Source organism: Cotesia glomerata, linkage group LG3 (genome assembly GCF_020080835.1).
Source record: "Cotesia glomerata isolate CgM1 linkage group LG3, MPM_Cglom_v2.3, whole genome shotgun sequence".
Lineage (NCBI taxonomy): Eukaryota > Metazoa > Arthropoda > Insecta > Hymenoptera > Braconidae > Cotesia > Cotesia glomerata.
Genome location: NC_058160.1, coordinates 26,854,006 through 26,869,985, shown reverse-complemented (window position 1 = coordinate 26,869,985; position 15,980 = coordinate 26,854,006). Strand labels below are relative to the sequence as shown.

Sequence of the window (15,980 nt, the reverse complement as noted above, 5' to 3'; positions counted from 1 at the left end):
AAGAAATGTAACACTTGAAATTGAATAATCAGTTTCTTTTTATTTCTTCTTTTTATTAATTAGCTATCAATTGTTTTAATTATTTTTATTATTATTCAATGGTTGCAATTAGTAATCAATTATTGATTAAAAAAAATTTTTATTAATGAAGAAATAAAAATTAAAAATGACACCGCAGGATATCAAGAAACAATATTAATAAAAAAGTATCACCGTGACACTTTAAAACTGTTTTATCCAGTAATAAATATACAATGAGTTAACAAACATTTTTTGTGTCACCATTCGTCAAAAGAAACTCCCCATTTCTTCTCTTGTCGGGTGACTCATTACCTAAATGCGGAAAGTTTACTGACATCTTACACTTTTTTTATTCTCTTTAAATAAATTATCGTGAAGAAATGTTAAATTATATTGAAAAATTGTTTACAATAATTTATTAGATGTATTTTAGTATTAACTATATTTGCATTTCTTCTTTCGATTTTTTGTATAAATATTTCTCATAAAATTTTATTCTTCTTACGTCTCTCGCATTTATTATATAAATAATATAATATTTTCCAATCGACATAACTTTCAACCTTTTGCCGTTATTTCTTCTTTCTTATTCGCATTTTTTTTATTCAATAGAAATTTCTTGATACATTATCATAAATCAGAAGAAATAAGAGATATCTTGTTGAAATAATCTTTTTATTACAATCTTAAGAAGTTTTAACTTTGAATTAATATAACTAATTAGACAAAGATAAAAAGAACTCTTGCAAGTTTATATAATTAAGTAACTTTTATTTTAAATAAAAATTTTTATACAAGTACAAAAATTAAATTACTGAAGATAAAAAAAAAGTTTTGTAAAGAAGAAATGTATAAAAAAATTATTTACCCAAAAATTTTTGATATTTTATATTTTTAAACAATTAAGTTTTTATACAATTACAAATAAAAATTTAACTATTGAAAGTAACAAAAAAAATTTTTTGTAAAGAAGAAATGTATAAAAAAATTATTAATAATTTTTATAAAGTTTTAACATAATTTCAATTATTAATCAATAAATTACAAGGTTTAATAAATAACATTAGTAAATTTCTTAGAAAATAACAAGTACTTTTGTTATACAGTTAGTGAACAGTACAATTATAAATAAAGTCCCCGAAGACATATATCCATCCATCGGAGGCGACTCTGACGAGTGTCGGGAGTTGGTTGGATCGAAGGGTGGCAAATCAGCATAAACTTAATTACCCTTTGGCTGTAAGCGCGTTGTGAAAGACGAGTAGTCTGTAAAGTCAGGAGTAGTCTCTCTGTTTCCTTGTTTATCGCTCTGTCACTATCATCCAAGTTTCATCCTTGGCAAAGTACAAGATAGAAGCAGAAGTAGAAGGAGGAATGTAAGAGCTTGTGAGTAAGTTAGGGCGAAGAGATCTACAGAACGTACATATGTATTATATGTATGTATAATATTATAATAAGAGCGAACTAGTATACCGAGAAGAGTAAGACTGTTGCCGTGGGGACCACTGGGGCCGCAGGGCAACTCCGAAATACATAGAGGGGTTTACTATTATAAAAGTGGGGTTGCGCCGGTGCCGCGTGTATTGATCGAACGAGCGTCGTCCCGACTACGCCAATACAACCAAGACCATTACCGACGCCCACGCTTTCGACGGCTTGCTATTTTATACATATAAAGTATAGATGAAATAATCAAAATAATAATAAATATTTTAGTGTATATTATGGAAATTTAAGATTAATTTATTTATTTCAATAAAAGTGAGAAGAAATAATATTTTTATTATGTAAAATAAAAATTGTATCGAGGGAAATATTAAAATGCTCAAGCTGGGAATTGAACTCGGGAACTTGCGGTAGAATGTCTAAAAATTTTTCGCGCACTAGCTGGATTTTATATTAATTTGTGATGTATAATAAATTTTGATGAATTGATAAAAATTGAGAATATTTATAAAAATAAAATTGTTTATTTAAAATGAAAAAAATTCAGTTTTTAAAATTTTGCTGCTTAATAAATTGGATTAAAAAAAAATTAATTAAACTTTTCTTCGACAGTAATTATATTTCTAATTATAATGAAAAAATTTAAGGAAGAATAAAAGCTCGCTTTTAAAACGAAAAAATTTATTTAATTCAAAAGAATATTTAAGTTTATTATTCTGAATTGTGCGGCTGTTTTTGAATGCAAAGCAATTTTTTCTATTCAAATTATAAATTATAAAACTGTACCATTACACTTGAAATGACCGCCGGTATTTTATATAGAATGCGGAAAAATTTTTCAGAGAGAAGAAATGTTTTTTAAATAGTTTCACGGCTTAATTAAAAAATTTTACAATATCATATTGAAAGTTTTAAGTAAAACACCGACACGTGTTACAATTACAGCTGATCGAGGGGTAATTTAGTCCCTGCGCTGACCTCGTATTCAAAAACATTTTAAGCAACTATCGAGACAAGAATATTAAAGTACTGTACATTATATAATATAGAATAGTAGGATAAATATTTTTCAAGAGATTTGAAAAATTCAATAACTTGATAAAAGGAATAATATTTAATATCTTGGATTATAATAAATAATAATAATCCAATGAATATGTTATATTTTTATGAATAACATTATCGTGTATATAAAGTTCAAGGATGAATTGACAAACGACGGTAACTGTTGAAGGTTTCGAGTACATGTTTCATATTTTATTGTTCGTTTGATACTTAGCATACCTTTCAGGAAGGTAAACAAAATTATATTATGCCAATAAAAAATTTTGCATTATATAAATTTATACAAATAATAAATTTAAAATTTGTATTAAATAATTAAAATTATAAACATAAATTTATTTTTAACATTATATTCTTCTTTTCTAATGTAATTTTTTTGTATATTCATATTTATAATAGTAATAAATAGCAACCTTGCAGTCACTATGTGACTGCCGTGACTTGTGAACTATAAATAAACAAATTTTGTTTTATTAAATAATGACTTTTGTCAAATTGCATTGTATTTTTTTAAATATTGAAGTTTTTAAAGATATTACCTCATCCCGATGTTATACTTATCAAGAGCTTTCATTTAAATACCCACATGCATTTTTGATATATTTTTTATATAGACATATATATATAATATTATAATAATAATATATATAAATATATGAAATATTGATGTGGGTACTCAAATGAAAAGTCTTGATGAGTGTAATATCAAGATGAGCTTATATCTTTAAAAATATCAATAGTTCACAAGATTCAAGGTGATTTCTTAATTATGTTAAATTGCACTGTACTTTCTTAAATATTGACGTTTTTTAAAATATAAGCTCACCCCGATGTTACACTTGGCAAGAGCTTTCATTTGAGTACCCACATGCATTTTTGATATATTTTTCATATATACATATATATGATATATATTTTAAAGATATATTTTTTATATATTTTAAAGATAAGGCTGGCAATAGCCTAGTCGGCTCGGTGCCCTCTTTTCGAAAGAGTGGGACCCGGGTTCGATCCCGACTCGCACCACTATTTTTCAGTGATTATAAATAAAAATATGTGCGTTACGTTGCCAGCCTCTGAAAGTGGCAGAGATAGCCGGGCGGCACACGTCTGACTTGGGTGATTACCCATTTAAGCAACAACTTGAATGGGTGACCACTCTAGTCGGCGTTGGTAAGCGCGAGGGATCTCTGCACACTAGGAGAGGGGCCTAATGCTCCAGTGGTCGATAAAGAAGAGTTTCTTATCAATCACTGTAGACTTAGCCCAGCTCCGACTGTACTATCATGGGTTTTCTCTGTGGTTTCCCCATGGTTCTGTTCCAACAGCCTGAGAGGTGAGGTTCAGGGTGAATACGGCACAGAAAGCACAAATTGGTCCACAGCCGCAAAAAATTAAAATAAAAATGAAGTGTCGGGTGGGACTTGCTGAGGTCCAATATGAGAAATAGAAAAAGCGTAGAGCTAGAAGAAAAAGAGGAATCAGCCTTGTAAAAACCGAGAGGAGTACAAGTAAAGCATAATAATAATAATAATAATATATTTTAAAGATATATTTTTCATATATACACATATATTTATTTCGATTTTTACTTGTACCGTTCTTGGTTTTTACAAGGCTGGGTAGATGGTAGCTGTCGCATTCCGCGAGTGCGCCACCGTCCTGTGTTTTTATACTGTCCTTGTTTATTCAACGCTTTTTTGGACCCCAGCACATCCTCTTTTCACTCCTGTATTTTCACTACATAATCAACCTTATTTTTCGCACATTTGTATACTTAACTCTTTATTATTATCACGCGGCTGTGGACCGACTTGTGCTTTCTGTACTGTATTTACCCTATTCCTCACCCCTTTCTATCGGTTGTTGGAATAGTGGCGATGGGGAAACCACAGAAAAAACCCATGCCAGTACAGTTCGGCTACCGGAGCGACCCCCGACGGTTGGTGTTGGAACTATTCGAACAACTGTCGGGGCTCGAACCCTCGCCTCACGGCATGATGTGCGAGCGAACTAACGGAATAATGACTTAACCCGCTCGGCCATCATGCCGCTCTATATACATATATATAATACATATAAATATATGAAAAATTGATGTGGGTACTCAAATAAAAGGTCTCAATGAGTGTAATGACGGGATGAGCTTATATCATTAAAAATGTCAATAATGTACAAGATACAAGGTCATTTCTTAATTATGTGTCTAGAGGGTTTTCGAATGCAGTCTAAATACATCATAATAAATTGATTATCCGTGAGAATGATATAAACCCTTGAAAAGGTACAAATTCAAATCAAGATCTTTGCAATGACACTAAATTTAATTTTAAAAAAGCGATTTTATCATATAAATATCCTAAATACAAAATTTTTCTTATTCTCTTAATAATATAGATGACAATAATAATTATTATTATTATTATTATTATTATTATTATTATAATTCACAAAAATTTATAAAAATGATAAATTTAAAATTAATATCCAAAAAAATTTATCAAATAATTAAAATGATCTAATAAATTAATTTTGAACAGTATATTCTTCTTTTCTGAATGTAATTTTTTTCACACAAATATAATTATAATAATAAATCACAAAAAAAAGTTAAATTTGTTGTCGGCATTGGAGGAAAAAGCGAGTGCTGTTAATCCTCAGAGCATTGGTTAGCGAGTGTGTACTAAGTTGCGCGTACTGTAAGCTATAACTGGTGTTGGCTCGGTTCTACCACCGTTAATTAAACTGGTACATTTATCTGTAAGCACTTTATCCTGTCTGAACGCTCTTACATATCTAAAAGATTCAAGTGCCAAGAAGACGGCATATGCAAACACTTTTTAATTTTAATTCACTCGGGTTCTGCTCAACTTGAACTATTTTTATTTTTATTTTTTTTTTCTTCTAAATAAAAAAGAACTATTAGAACTATTGAAAGTTATACAAATATATAACACAAATTATATATAAACGTGATTCAGGTATGGCAGCGAGGGTGCGGAGGTAGCTGAGTCGACGCTGGTTGATGATAACCTCAACGGGAATCCTCGATCATCATCTAAGGCCCTGTCAAATCCACCCGCGACCCTCGATGCCGATGATTCTGACCTCGTCAGAAAGTACGTACTTATTAATAAAAATCGTACTGACAGTAAAGTCCCAATTTTATATTTATTTAATTACACATAGAAAAAAAATTAATTTGAATTAAGAAAATAATTTTGAAGAAATTTATCATCTTAATTCAAATTATTTTTTTTTTTCAATGTAATGCTTATTATTGTAAATATTTATTTATTTATTTATTTGCAATGTATCGATGTATTGGTCGCTGTAGTATCATGTAAATAATTGGTTATTTTTTAATTAAAGTAATTATTATATTTTTATGTAGTTAAATTTTTAAGCTGATTATTGTTGATTAATATTGATTATTTTTATTTGTTTTTATCCTTGATTAAAGGTGAAGATATTAATAATTTATTATTATTGATTAATATGTTTGAAAATTATAAGTTCAAAGTATCAGATTCAATTGATCATTATTATTTTTAAATAAAAGTAGATGTTAGTAATATATACAATCGAATTTGTAAATGTGAGTTTGATTATGTATGAATAATTGCAATATTAATGGCAAGGGATGAATAAATGTCGACAGTGTAAAATCGAATAGTAATTCATGTTTATATTGTTTTATTCATAATATATTACTGTGAGGAAATAATATATTAACAATTAAATTTTGCAACCTTGCGCTAGATAACGATCTATTGAATCTGACACCCTAATTAAGTAAATGTATAAAAAAATCACTTTTATTTCTTCTTTTACGAAAGCTAATCATTAGTAAATATTTTATACAATCTGCAAAGATAAAATTTTTTATCCGCAAAAATTATGCATTAATTAATGTGCTTTTTAAATTACTCAATTTATTTTATGTAATTAATATTTTGCATTAATATTAAATTTATCTTCCAGCTTTTCGAAGCAAATATCAATTAATATTTTTCAGTGTTTATATATCTTCTAGATATATTAATTTATTATCTGAGAATTGAAATTTAAGGAGGTATCACGGCAAATAAAGACACCAATAAGTTATGGCTATTAGTTTCTTTCTTACGCACTAGAACTGCCTCTCTTTACAGACTATTGCTCACTTACTTCTGCTCACGTAAAATATCGAAAGTCGCTAACTTCAAAAATTTTTTATAAAAAAATGAATATCGCTCTATGTTATTTTTGAGAAAAGATACTTATTAAAACTTCAATTAAATATTCTCAGTTTTTCAAAAAAATCCTAAGAAAAGTATGGTTGTTATTCAATAAAATTTTCATTCTAACTACGGTCAGGATAGGGAAGACATGTTAGATGTACGATTTTTAATTGCTAATATTTCAAAAATTAGCACCGCAAGGACTGTTGAAAAAAAATTTTATTCGTATAGAGGACACTTAAAAGTACGAGTATTAAAAAATTGAAAAATATTGTATTGTAGTAAGAAATGTGATTTTTCACGATGCCTCCTTAATCACAATTAATATTATTTAAAAAGAAGAAATAATTCGATATATTTAAAAAAACTTCACAATTCAGTCTTCAATTTATTTTAAAAATCTACAATTTGTATTTAAAAACAAAAATTCTGAAGCTTTCATACTTTTATTAAGGTTTTAAAGAATCGAGAAAATAAACCCCCTTTAGGGTTAGAATAACCGATTCACCTAAAGGTTAATACGCTTTTATAGAATATAAAAGGTCTTTCAGATGGAAATAACAACCCCATAGAATGATATGACCCCTTAGAAAAAAAAAATATTTGTCCTCTATTTTTGTCCAACCAAACCGAAATTATTTATAAAAAAATTACAATAAAAATTTTTATTATCTAAACAACAATCAAGATCTGTATAAAACAATGTCTAACCCGGGATTTACAACAGAATAGACATTGATGATCCATGTATGGACTTAACACTCAACTCACCTGTTGTACTACTTTTGTAGCTCGACCATTCTCTCTTTTCTCCGCTATCAATACTTGTCCTCTTGAATACCTATTCGTAATTCGTAACGTACATGTATAATACCTACAATACTCGTTAGTTAGAAAAACAGAAAAAGCTCACTTGTATCCTACCCGCTTACTGGCCGATATATCCGAACAGCTCTTACTCTACGGACCACCAATTCGATTCAATTGGTCATTTAAATCGGCACGGTAAACGCCGATAACCCTGATAGTGATCAATCGCATACAGATTGTTTAAACTATCAAACACTTATGTAATCGTTACACAATCCTCCAGGTTTGATTATCGATTTACTCGTTAGATTTAACGATCTTAATATTCCCGGTTGTCTGACATGACAACTGTTAATGTTACTACCATTGATAACTGTGCAGTATATCTCGATTTCACTATCTTCTGATCGGATTTCAACATTATCACTTTATTATTTAATTTTGTTGAAACGTATTCTATTAAATATTAACCTGCAACTTTGCAGTCACTATGTAACTGCCGTAAACTATGAAAAATTGAAATTTTGCTTTATTAAATAATGACTTTTGTTAAATTGCACTGTACTTTCTTCACTATTGACGTTTTTAAAGATATAAGCTCATCCTAATGTTATACTCATCAAGAGCTTTCATTTGAGTACCCACATGCATTTTAGATATATTTTTCATATATACATATATGTTATATTTATAAATATATAAAATATATGAAAAATTGATGTAGGTACTTAAATAAAAGGTCTTGATGAGTGTAACATCGGGATGAGCTTATATCTTTAAAAATGTCAATAATTAAGAAATTACATTGTATTTTGTCAACTTATGATATTTTTTAAGATATAAGCTCATCGCGATGTTACACTCATCAAGAGCTTTCATTTGAGTACCCACATGCATTTTTGATATATTTTTCATATATACATATATAATATATATATAATATATATAAATATATAAAATATATGGAAAATTGATGTGGGTACTCAAATGAAAGGTCCTGATGAGTGTAATAACGGGGTGAGCTTATATCTTCAAAAAATGTCAATAGTTGACAAGGTACAAGGTCATTTCCTAATTATTGACATTTTTAAAGATATAAGCTCATCCCGATGTTATACTCATCGAGACCTTTCATTTGAGTACCCACATGGCAATTTCTATATATTTTATATATATGGTATTTGTGAAATATATAAATATATAAAATATATGAAAAATTGATGTGGGTACTCAAATGAAAGGTCTTGATGAGTGTAACATCGGGATGAGCTTATATCTTTAAAAATGTCAATATTTCACAAGATACAAGGTAATTTCTTAATTATGTATCTAGAGAATTTTCAAATGCAGCCTAAATACTTATAATAAATTGACTATCGGTGAGAATGAAATGAAAAGGCATGAATTCAAGTTAAGATCTTTGTAATGACACTAAATTTCACTAAAAAACCGATTTTATCATATCACTATTCTGAAAACAAAAATTTTCTTATTTTCTTAATAATATTAGTAATAAATTAATCTTTATTTTCATTTCAGTTACTGTGAAAAAGTTGATAACGACTTAACAGAAATGGGCGGAGTTCCTCACGTAGAAGATGGCCTTAACAGCGATCTTTATGCTGTCCCAGTTAAACGCAGACAGCCCAAGGATCAAAATATAACAAACCAACTCCACAATAATTTTAAAGAAAAACCTGACGAGTCAGAAAGTCCGCATTCGGAGGACAAGGATGAAAATTTGCCGGCTGGTTGGGAAAAACACGAGGGTAAATTATGTTTATTTTATAAAATTTTAAATTAATATTTTTGTTTTAAAAAAAATAAAACAAGCGATTCTACATCTGAATTTTATCTCCATGAATCTGAAATAAAAAAATAATCAGAAAGATTCATCAAAACTCTCGTGAGATATCTCGTTTGCATGCAAACTACCGGACAATACTTTTTTATTGAGTTTTTTAACATAGCATTGCACACATTGAATTATTTATGAAGATATTAGATCTGTTTGTTTGTTTTTCAGACAAAGATGGCCCTTACTACTGGCACATAAAGAGCGGAACCATACAGAGAGAGCCACCAGAGGCAACACTTAATTGCAAAAATGAAAACCGTAAAAGTCTTGTTAAAGACAATGACAGTGTAAGTTTTTTTTTTTTTTTAACATAGTCATTTTAATTATTAATTATGTGTTTATGCTCATGTTAATTTATTTGTATAACAGATAAATAATTTTCATTCACTGGGGATGATAATCAATACAGTGACACGTAGCAATACAAGTTCTGCGTTAGATCAAGAATTAGAAAACAAACGAAAAGAAGAATTGGCATTAAAGTACGTTTTTATTATTTATTAATTTAAGTAAAACTTTACTGAAGAAATTTTAGATTTTTATGATACTAAATTTAACAGACATCTAACAATTTTTTATAGTAATTAAATTATAATAAAAAATTTTCACATGAAGAAATTTAAAAAAATTAAAAGTGCGAATTTTTAAAAATATAGTTTTTATAATAATTAATTGATTATAAAAATTCCAAGAATTTTTATCTGCTAATTTAAGTATCATAATATTTTTATTAAATTTATTATAATATGAAAAATAAAATAAGAAAGTCAAATATCTTCATATTTTTTGCTTGTTATTAATTACAAGTAAACTTACAGTCACTGTGTGACTGCCGTGACTTGTGAACTATAAAAAATTAAAATTTTGCTTCATTAAATAATGAATTTTGTTATATTGCACTGTACTTTCCTAAATATTGACATTTTTAAAGATATAAGCTCATCCCGATGTTACACTCATCAAGAGCTTTCATTTGAGTACCCACATGCATTTTTGATATATTTTTCATATATACATATATATAAATATATAAAATATATGAAAAATTGATGTGGGTACTTAAATGAAAGGTCTCTATGAGTGTAATATCGGGGTGAGCTTATATCTTCAAAAATGTCAATAATTGACAAAATACAGTCATTTCTTAATTATTGACATTTTTAAAGATATAAGCTCATTCCGATGTTGCACTCATCGAGACCTTTCATTTGAGTACCCATATGGCAATTTCTATATATTTTATATATATGGTATTTGTGAAATATGTAAATATATAAAATATCTGTAAAATTGATGTGGGTACTCAAATGAAAAGTCTCGATGAGTGTAACTTCGGGATGAACTTATATCTTCAAAAAAGTCAATAATTGACAAAATACAAGGTCATTTCTTAATTATTAACATTTTTAAAGATATAAGCTCATCCCGATGTTACACTCATCGAGACCTTTCATTTGAGTACCCACATGGCAATTTCTATATATTTTATATATATGGTATTTATGAAATATATAAATATATATAAAATATATGAAAAATTGATGTGGGTACTCAAATGAAAGGTCTCGATGAGTGTAACATTGGGATGAGCTTATATCTTCAAAAATGTCAATATTTCACAAGATACAAGATCATTTCTTAATTATGTATTTAGAGATAGAGTATTTTCGCATGCAGCCTAAATACTTATCATAATAAATTGACCTTTGCAATGACACTAAATTTCAATAAGAAAACCGATTTTATCATATGAATATCCTAGAAACAAAATTTTTCTTATTTTTTTAATAATATAGATAATAATATTTTACATGTAATATAATAGGAGAAGAAGTTATCCAGCACGAGCAGACTCTGAGGGAAGAGACAAACCAATAAGATTCGCCGTTCGGTCTCTTGGTTGGACGGAAATAGCTGAAGAAGACTTGACACCAGAAAGAAGTAGCAAAGCTGTCAACAAGTGTATCGTTGACTTGTCACTCGGAAGAAATGATCTTCTAGACGTTGTTGGTCGATGGGGCGACGTAAGTCAATTTAATACGTCATAAATTACAACAAATTTATTCTTTAATGTAAACAAGCAATTTTTTTTTTTTTTTTTAGGGAAAAGATCTTTTCATGGATTTAGACGAAGGAGCACTAAAATTAATTGACCCAGAGAATCTGACAGTACTTAACACCCAACCAATTCATACTTTAAGAGTGTGGGGAGTTGGCAGAGATCACGGACGGTATTTATTTTTTTATAAGTATAAGTAATAATAATAACAAACTTTTTAATGGTAATTATGTTTTCCAATTATCGCATTTTACGGATCATTTAGTGAGAGGTAATTAAGATAAATATCCAAACACTCGAATGAATTAATTAATTAAATATAATGTCATAATTATTAAATGGCCCAATGAAATGCTAAATTGTGAAACTTTGAATTTTTAGGGACTTTGCTTACGTAGCAAGAGACAGATCGACTAGAAAATTCATGTGTCACGTGTTTAGGTGTGACATACCAGCCCGTACAATTGCAAACACATTGCGTGATATTTGTAAAAAAATAATGATTGAGCGATCGTTGCACCAGAATCTCGCCAAACCAGTGGACATTAACGGCAGAACTAGTCTAGCAACAAGACCTACCAATTTACCCACAGAACATCGCCGCTTTCACAGAAATAATGATCAGCCTCTGGTTGGTAAGTCGCTGATATATTTCTGGTAATAAATTCATTGTTGAGATTAAGAAATTTATCAGTAAATTTATTATATTGTATTGTAATTATATTAATAATTTTATTATATTAATTATTTTATATTAATAATTTTATTATATTTGTTATTTTATATCAATAATTTTATTATATTTATGATATTAATATTTAATTTCTTCTTTAAAAAAAAAAAACAGCACAATCATTCCCTACCCCAATGGAAGAGCCAAAAAAAGTTTTACGAGCACAATATCTTGGGTCAATGCAAGTAACTGCAGCTACGGGAATGGACGTGTTGAACGACGCAATCGACCACATGGTGACAAACACCCCTATTAATCAATGGCGGAATGTAAACGTCGCTGTGGCTCCTAGTATGATTTCTATTCTTACACCTAATGTAAGTCACCTAACAATAATGACAAGTTATGAATAATAAATTATAATTATAATTATTAATATTTTTTTAATTCAGGATGAAAAATTGATCACCGAGTGTCGAGTACGCTACTTATCATTTTTGGGAATCGGAACCAATGTGAAGCAATGTGCATTTATCATGCATACAGCTCAGGATCTCTTCATCGCTCATGTATTTAATTGTGAGCCGAGTAGTGGTGCTCTTTGCAAAACAATTGAAGCTGCTTGCAAGGTAAATATCTCTTTATTTTATTTTTCTAAAGTAAAAGAATTATAATTACTAGCCATGACATGTGAACTATAAATAAATAAAATTTTGCTATATTAAATAGTGAATTTTGTTAGTTGCACTGTACTTTCTTAACTATTGACGTTTTTAAAGATATAAGCTCATCCCGATGTTACACTCATCAAGAGCTTTCATTTGAGTACCCATATGCATTTTTGATATATTTTATATATTTATATATATATTACATATATGTATATATGAAAAATATATCAAAAATGCATGTGGGTACTAAAAAGAAAGCTCTTGATGAGTGTCACATCGGGATGAGCTTATATTTTTAAAAACATCAATAGTTAAGAAAGTACAGGACATTTTAACAAATATCTTGTGAACTATTGACATTTTTAAAGATATAAGCTCACCCTGACTTAACACTCATCGAGACCTTTCATTTGAGTACCCACATGCATTTTGACATATTTTTCATAAATACATATATATATATATATATATATATATATATATATATATATATATATATATATATATATATATATATATATATATATTATATATAAATATTTGAAAAATTGATGTGGGTACTCAAATGAAAGATCTTGATGAGTGTAACATCGGGATGAGCTTATATCATTAAAAATGTCAATAGTTTACAAGATACTAGGTCATTTCTTAATTATGTATTTAGAGATAGAGTATTTTCGAATACAGCCTAAATTCTTATCATCATAAATTGACTATTGGTAGGAATGATATGAAACCTTAAAAAGGCATAAATTCAAGTCGACCTTTGCAATGACACTAAATTTCACTTAAAAAAAAACCGATTTTCTTATATAACTATCCTGAACATAAAATTTTTCTTGTTCTCTTAATAATATAGATTACACTAATTTTTTTTTTCAAGTTGAGGTATCAAAAATGCCTCGACGCTCATCCCCAGGGTTTTAGAAATTCAAATAACATGACCACTCCAAACGGACGAGGAATCGGCGCAACTTTGAAGTCATTAGTCGGATCCATTACGGGAAGAAGAAATAAACAGGGTGAATCCTGAGATGAGGCTCTCTCGCTCCAGGTAAGTATCTATTTTTAAAAGTTGATATTTATGCAATAAATAAGAGGAATCATGATCTTCATAAATGTTTGATAATAAATCTCTTGTTTATCATTAAATTCATAAAGCATGTGAAGAAATAGTCAGTATAACTCATTAAAATTAATAATATGGAGTGTATAGTCAAATCATCCAAGCCAATCGGTTCGCCAGGAACTGTGGCCACTGCCTGCCGAGCGAGAGGTGATTCGACACAGGCATCTCAAGTCACCGTTGACATCTAAAAATTTTGGGAGTTCACCACCGAGCGCCTCTCTCGGGTCTCTTCTATCGCCATCCTTGGACACAAGACGCATTCAGTTTACCCGCTGGGAGAGTGATCCTTGAACACTGATAGTCGTCTCTGAAAATACACCTAAATTAATGATAATATTAATGATAAATAATGATATTAATATAAAAATCAATCGAGGGAAATAAGACTAGTAAATAAAATATCACGCTTATCGTGATTATTAATTTATAAATAATTATATCACATCACGCTGGAATTATTTTATATACAGCGTTTGATAATGAGTCAAAAGATAATATAATAACATTAACTTGAGATAATATAATGCTTATATTAATTTACTTTAATAATATATGATGTTTCTGTGTTATATCTTCGAATTTATTACGATGCCCAATTACCAAGTGTTACTGTTTGTCTTGCGATTATACATATAACTGATATTGTTTTCATATAAATATAAATATTTATAAATATATTAAATACCTATTTATATTTATCTGAAAATGAGGGAAAACATTGGACGCTATCGTTGCTTATATATTAATTAATTAAATTAATAAAGTGAAAAATATTCCCGTGTAAAAATTATCTGATATCATGATCAGGTTCATTATGAATATCATAATGAATCTTATATTTTGACACAAATATGAGATTCATATAAAAGCCATATCAATATTTATCTGAAACCCGTAATAAATAAAATACTTACACTAATAGAAGGATTTCTTAGTATTTAAAAAGATTTTTTTGTATTTAAGAAATCATTTCTTAAACATCATTACTTAGTATTTAGAAATTATTTCTTAGTATTTAAAAAATATTATAAATACTAAGAAATATTTTTTAAATACTAAGAAATATTTCTTAAATACTAAGAAATATTTTTTTAATACTAAGAAATATTTCTTAAATACTATGAAATATTTTTTAAATACTAAGAAATTATGTTTAAGAAATGATTTCTTAAATATAAAAAAATCTTCTTAAATGCTAAGAAATCCTTCTATCAGTGTATGTGAACGAATTTTTTTTTAAGTAAATTAATAAAATTTTCATTTTTTCTGTTAATCAGAGGAAAAGTATAATAATTGAGAAAAGCACTATTTTTATTGTTAAACTACTTTACTTTTTCTTTCTTGATTTTCTTAACTTATAAGAATATTTAAAAAAACACTATCTTGGTTTAAAAAAAAGTTTTTGACTGACAAAATTTTTTCATCTTGAGATAATTATTTTTTAATTTGAAAACAATTTTAATCCTCCTAAAAATTTCTTTAACTTAATTAATTGGCATTATTTCCTGTATATATTTATGACTCAATAATTTTATATCACGATTAAAAAAGGCTAACAACATCACTATGATATCATTAGAAATTTATGTTAATATAATGATTTCATTATTAAATTACTAGAAATTTTCTCTAAGAAAAAAAATAAAAATTTTATAATCAAGTTAAAAAAAAATTTGTTCCCATAAATATTTGACTTATTACGGATATCAAATGTATATTAATATAGCTTTTATATGAATCTCATATTTGTATCAAAATATAAGATTCATTATGATATTCATAATGAACTTTATCATGATACTAGATGATTTTTACACGGGAATTAATTAAAACAATGTCTAAGTACGAGCCAGACATTTAAAATATTCTTTATATATATAAGAAGAAGAAGAAAAAAAAAGAGATTAAATTGTACACGAATTATCTTCATAAACAACACTTTACACTTGCAATTTAATTCCGTAAATAATTAATTGTATAACAACACGCTGCCACTTATTATCAACAACATTACTTAAATATTTA

The 15,980-nt window shown here is 27.9% G+C and overlaps 1 protein-coding gene across 8 annotated transcripts in view; it reads left to right on the top strand.

The window, feature by feature from the left end:
• The window catches only part of LOC123260395 (protein Fe65 homolog), an 80,136-nt gene extending 65,814 nt beyond the window's left edge, over positions 1-14,322 (top strand). For 3 of the 8 annotated variants that reach the window (XM_044721467.1, XM_044721469.1, XM_044721475.1), the window contains 12 exons: positions 5,514-5,651; positions 9,105-9,334; positions 9,592-9,710; positions 9,793-9,905; positions 11,249-11,447; positions 11,527-11,654; positions 11,748-11,753; positions 11,864-12,117; positions 12,330-12,532; positions 12,608-12,784; positions 13,710-13,880; positions 14,034-14,322. In XM_044721467.1, the coding sequence (XP_044577402.1) occupies positions 5,514-5,651; positions 9,105-9,334; positions 9,592-9,710; positions 9,793-9,905; positions 11,249-11,447; positions 11,527-11,654; positions 11,748-11,753; positions 11,864-12,117; positions 12,330-12,532; positions 12,608-12,784; positions 13,710-13,859 (1,717 nt within the window). In that variant the 3' untranslated portion in view covers positions 13,860-13,880; positions 14,034-14,322. Of the gene's footprint in view, positions 1-5,513; positions 5,652-9,104; positions 9,335-9,591; positions 9,711-9,792; positions 9,906-11,248; positions 11,448-11,526; positions 11,655-11,747; positions 11,754-11,863; positions 12,118-12,329; positions 12,533-12,607; positions 12,785-13,709; positions 13,881-13,987 lie in introns of all 8 variants that reach the window. The other 5 variants (XM_044721471.1, XM_044721468.1, XM_044721470.1 and 2 more) reach the window with 5 other exon arrangements.
• The last annotated feature ends 1,658 nt before the right edge of the window (positions 14,323-15,980 follow it).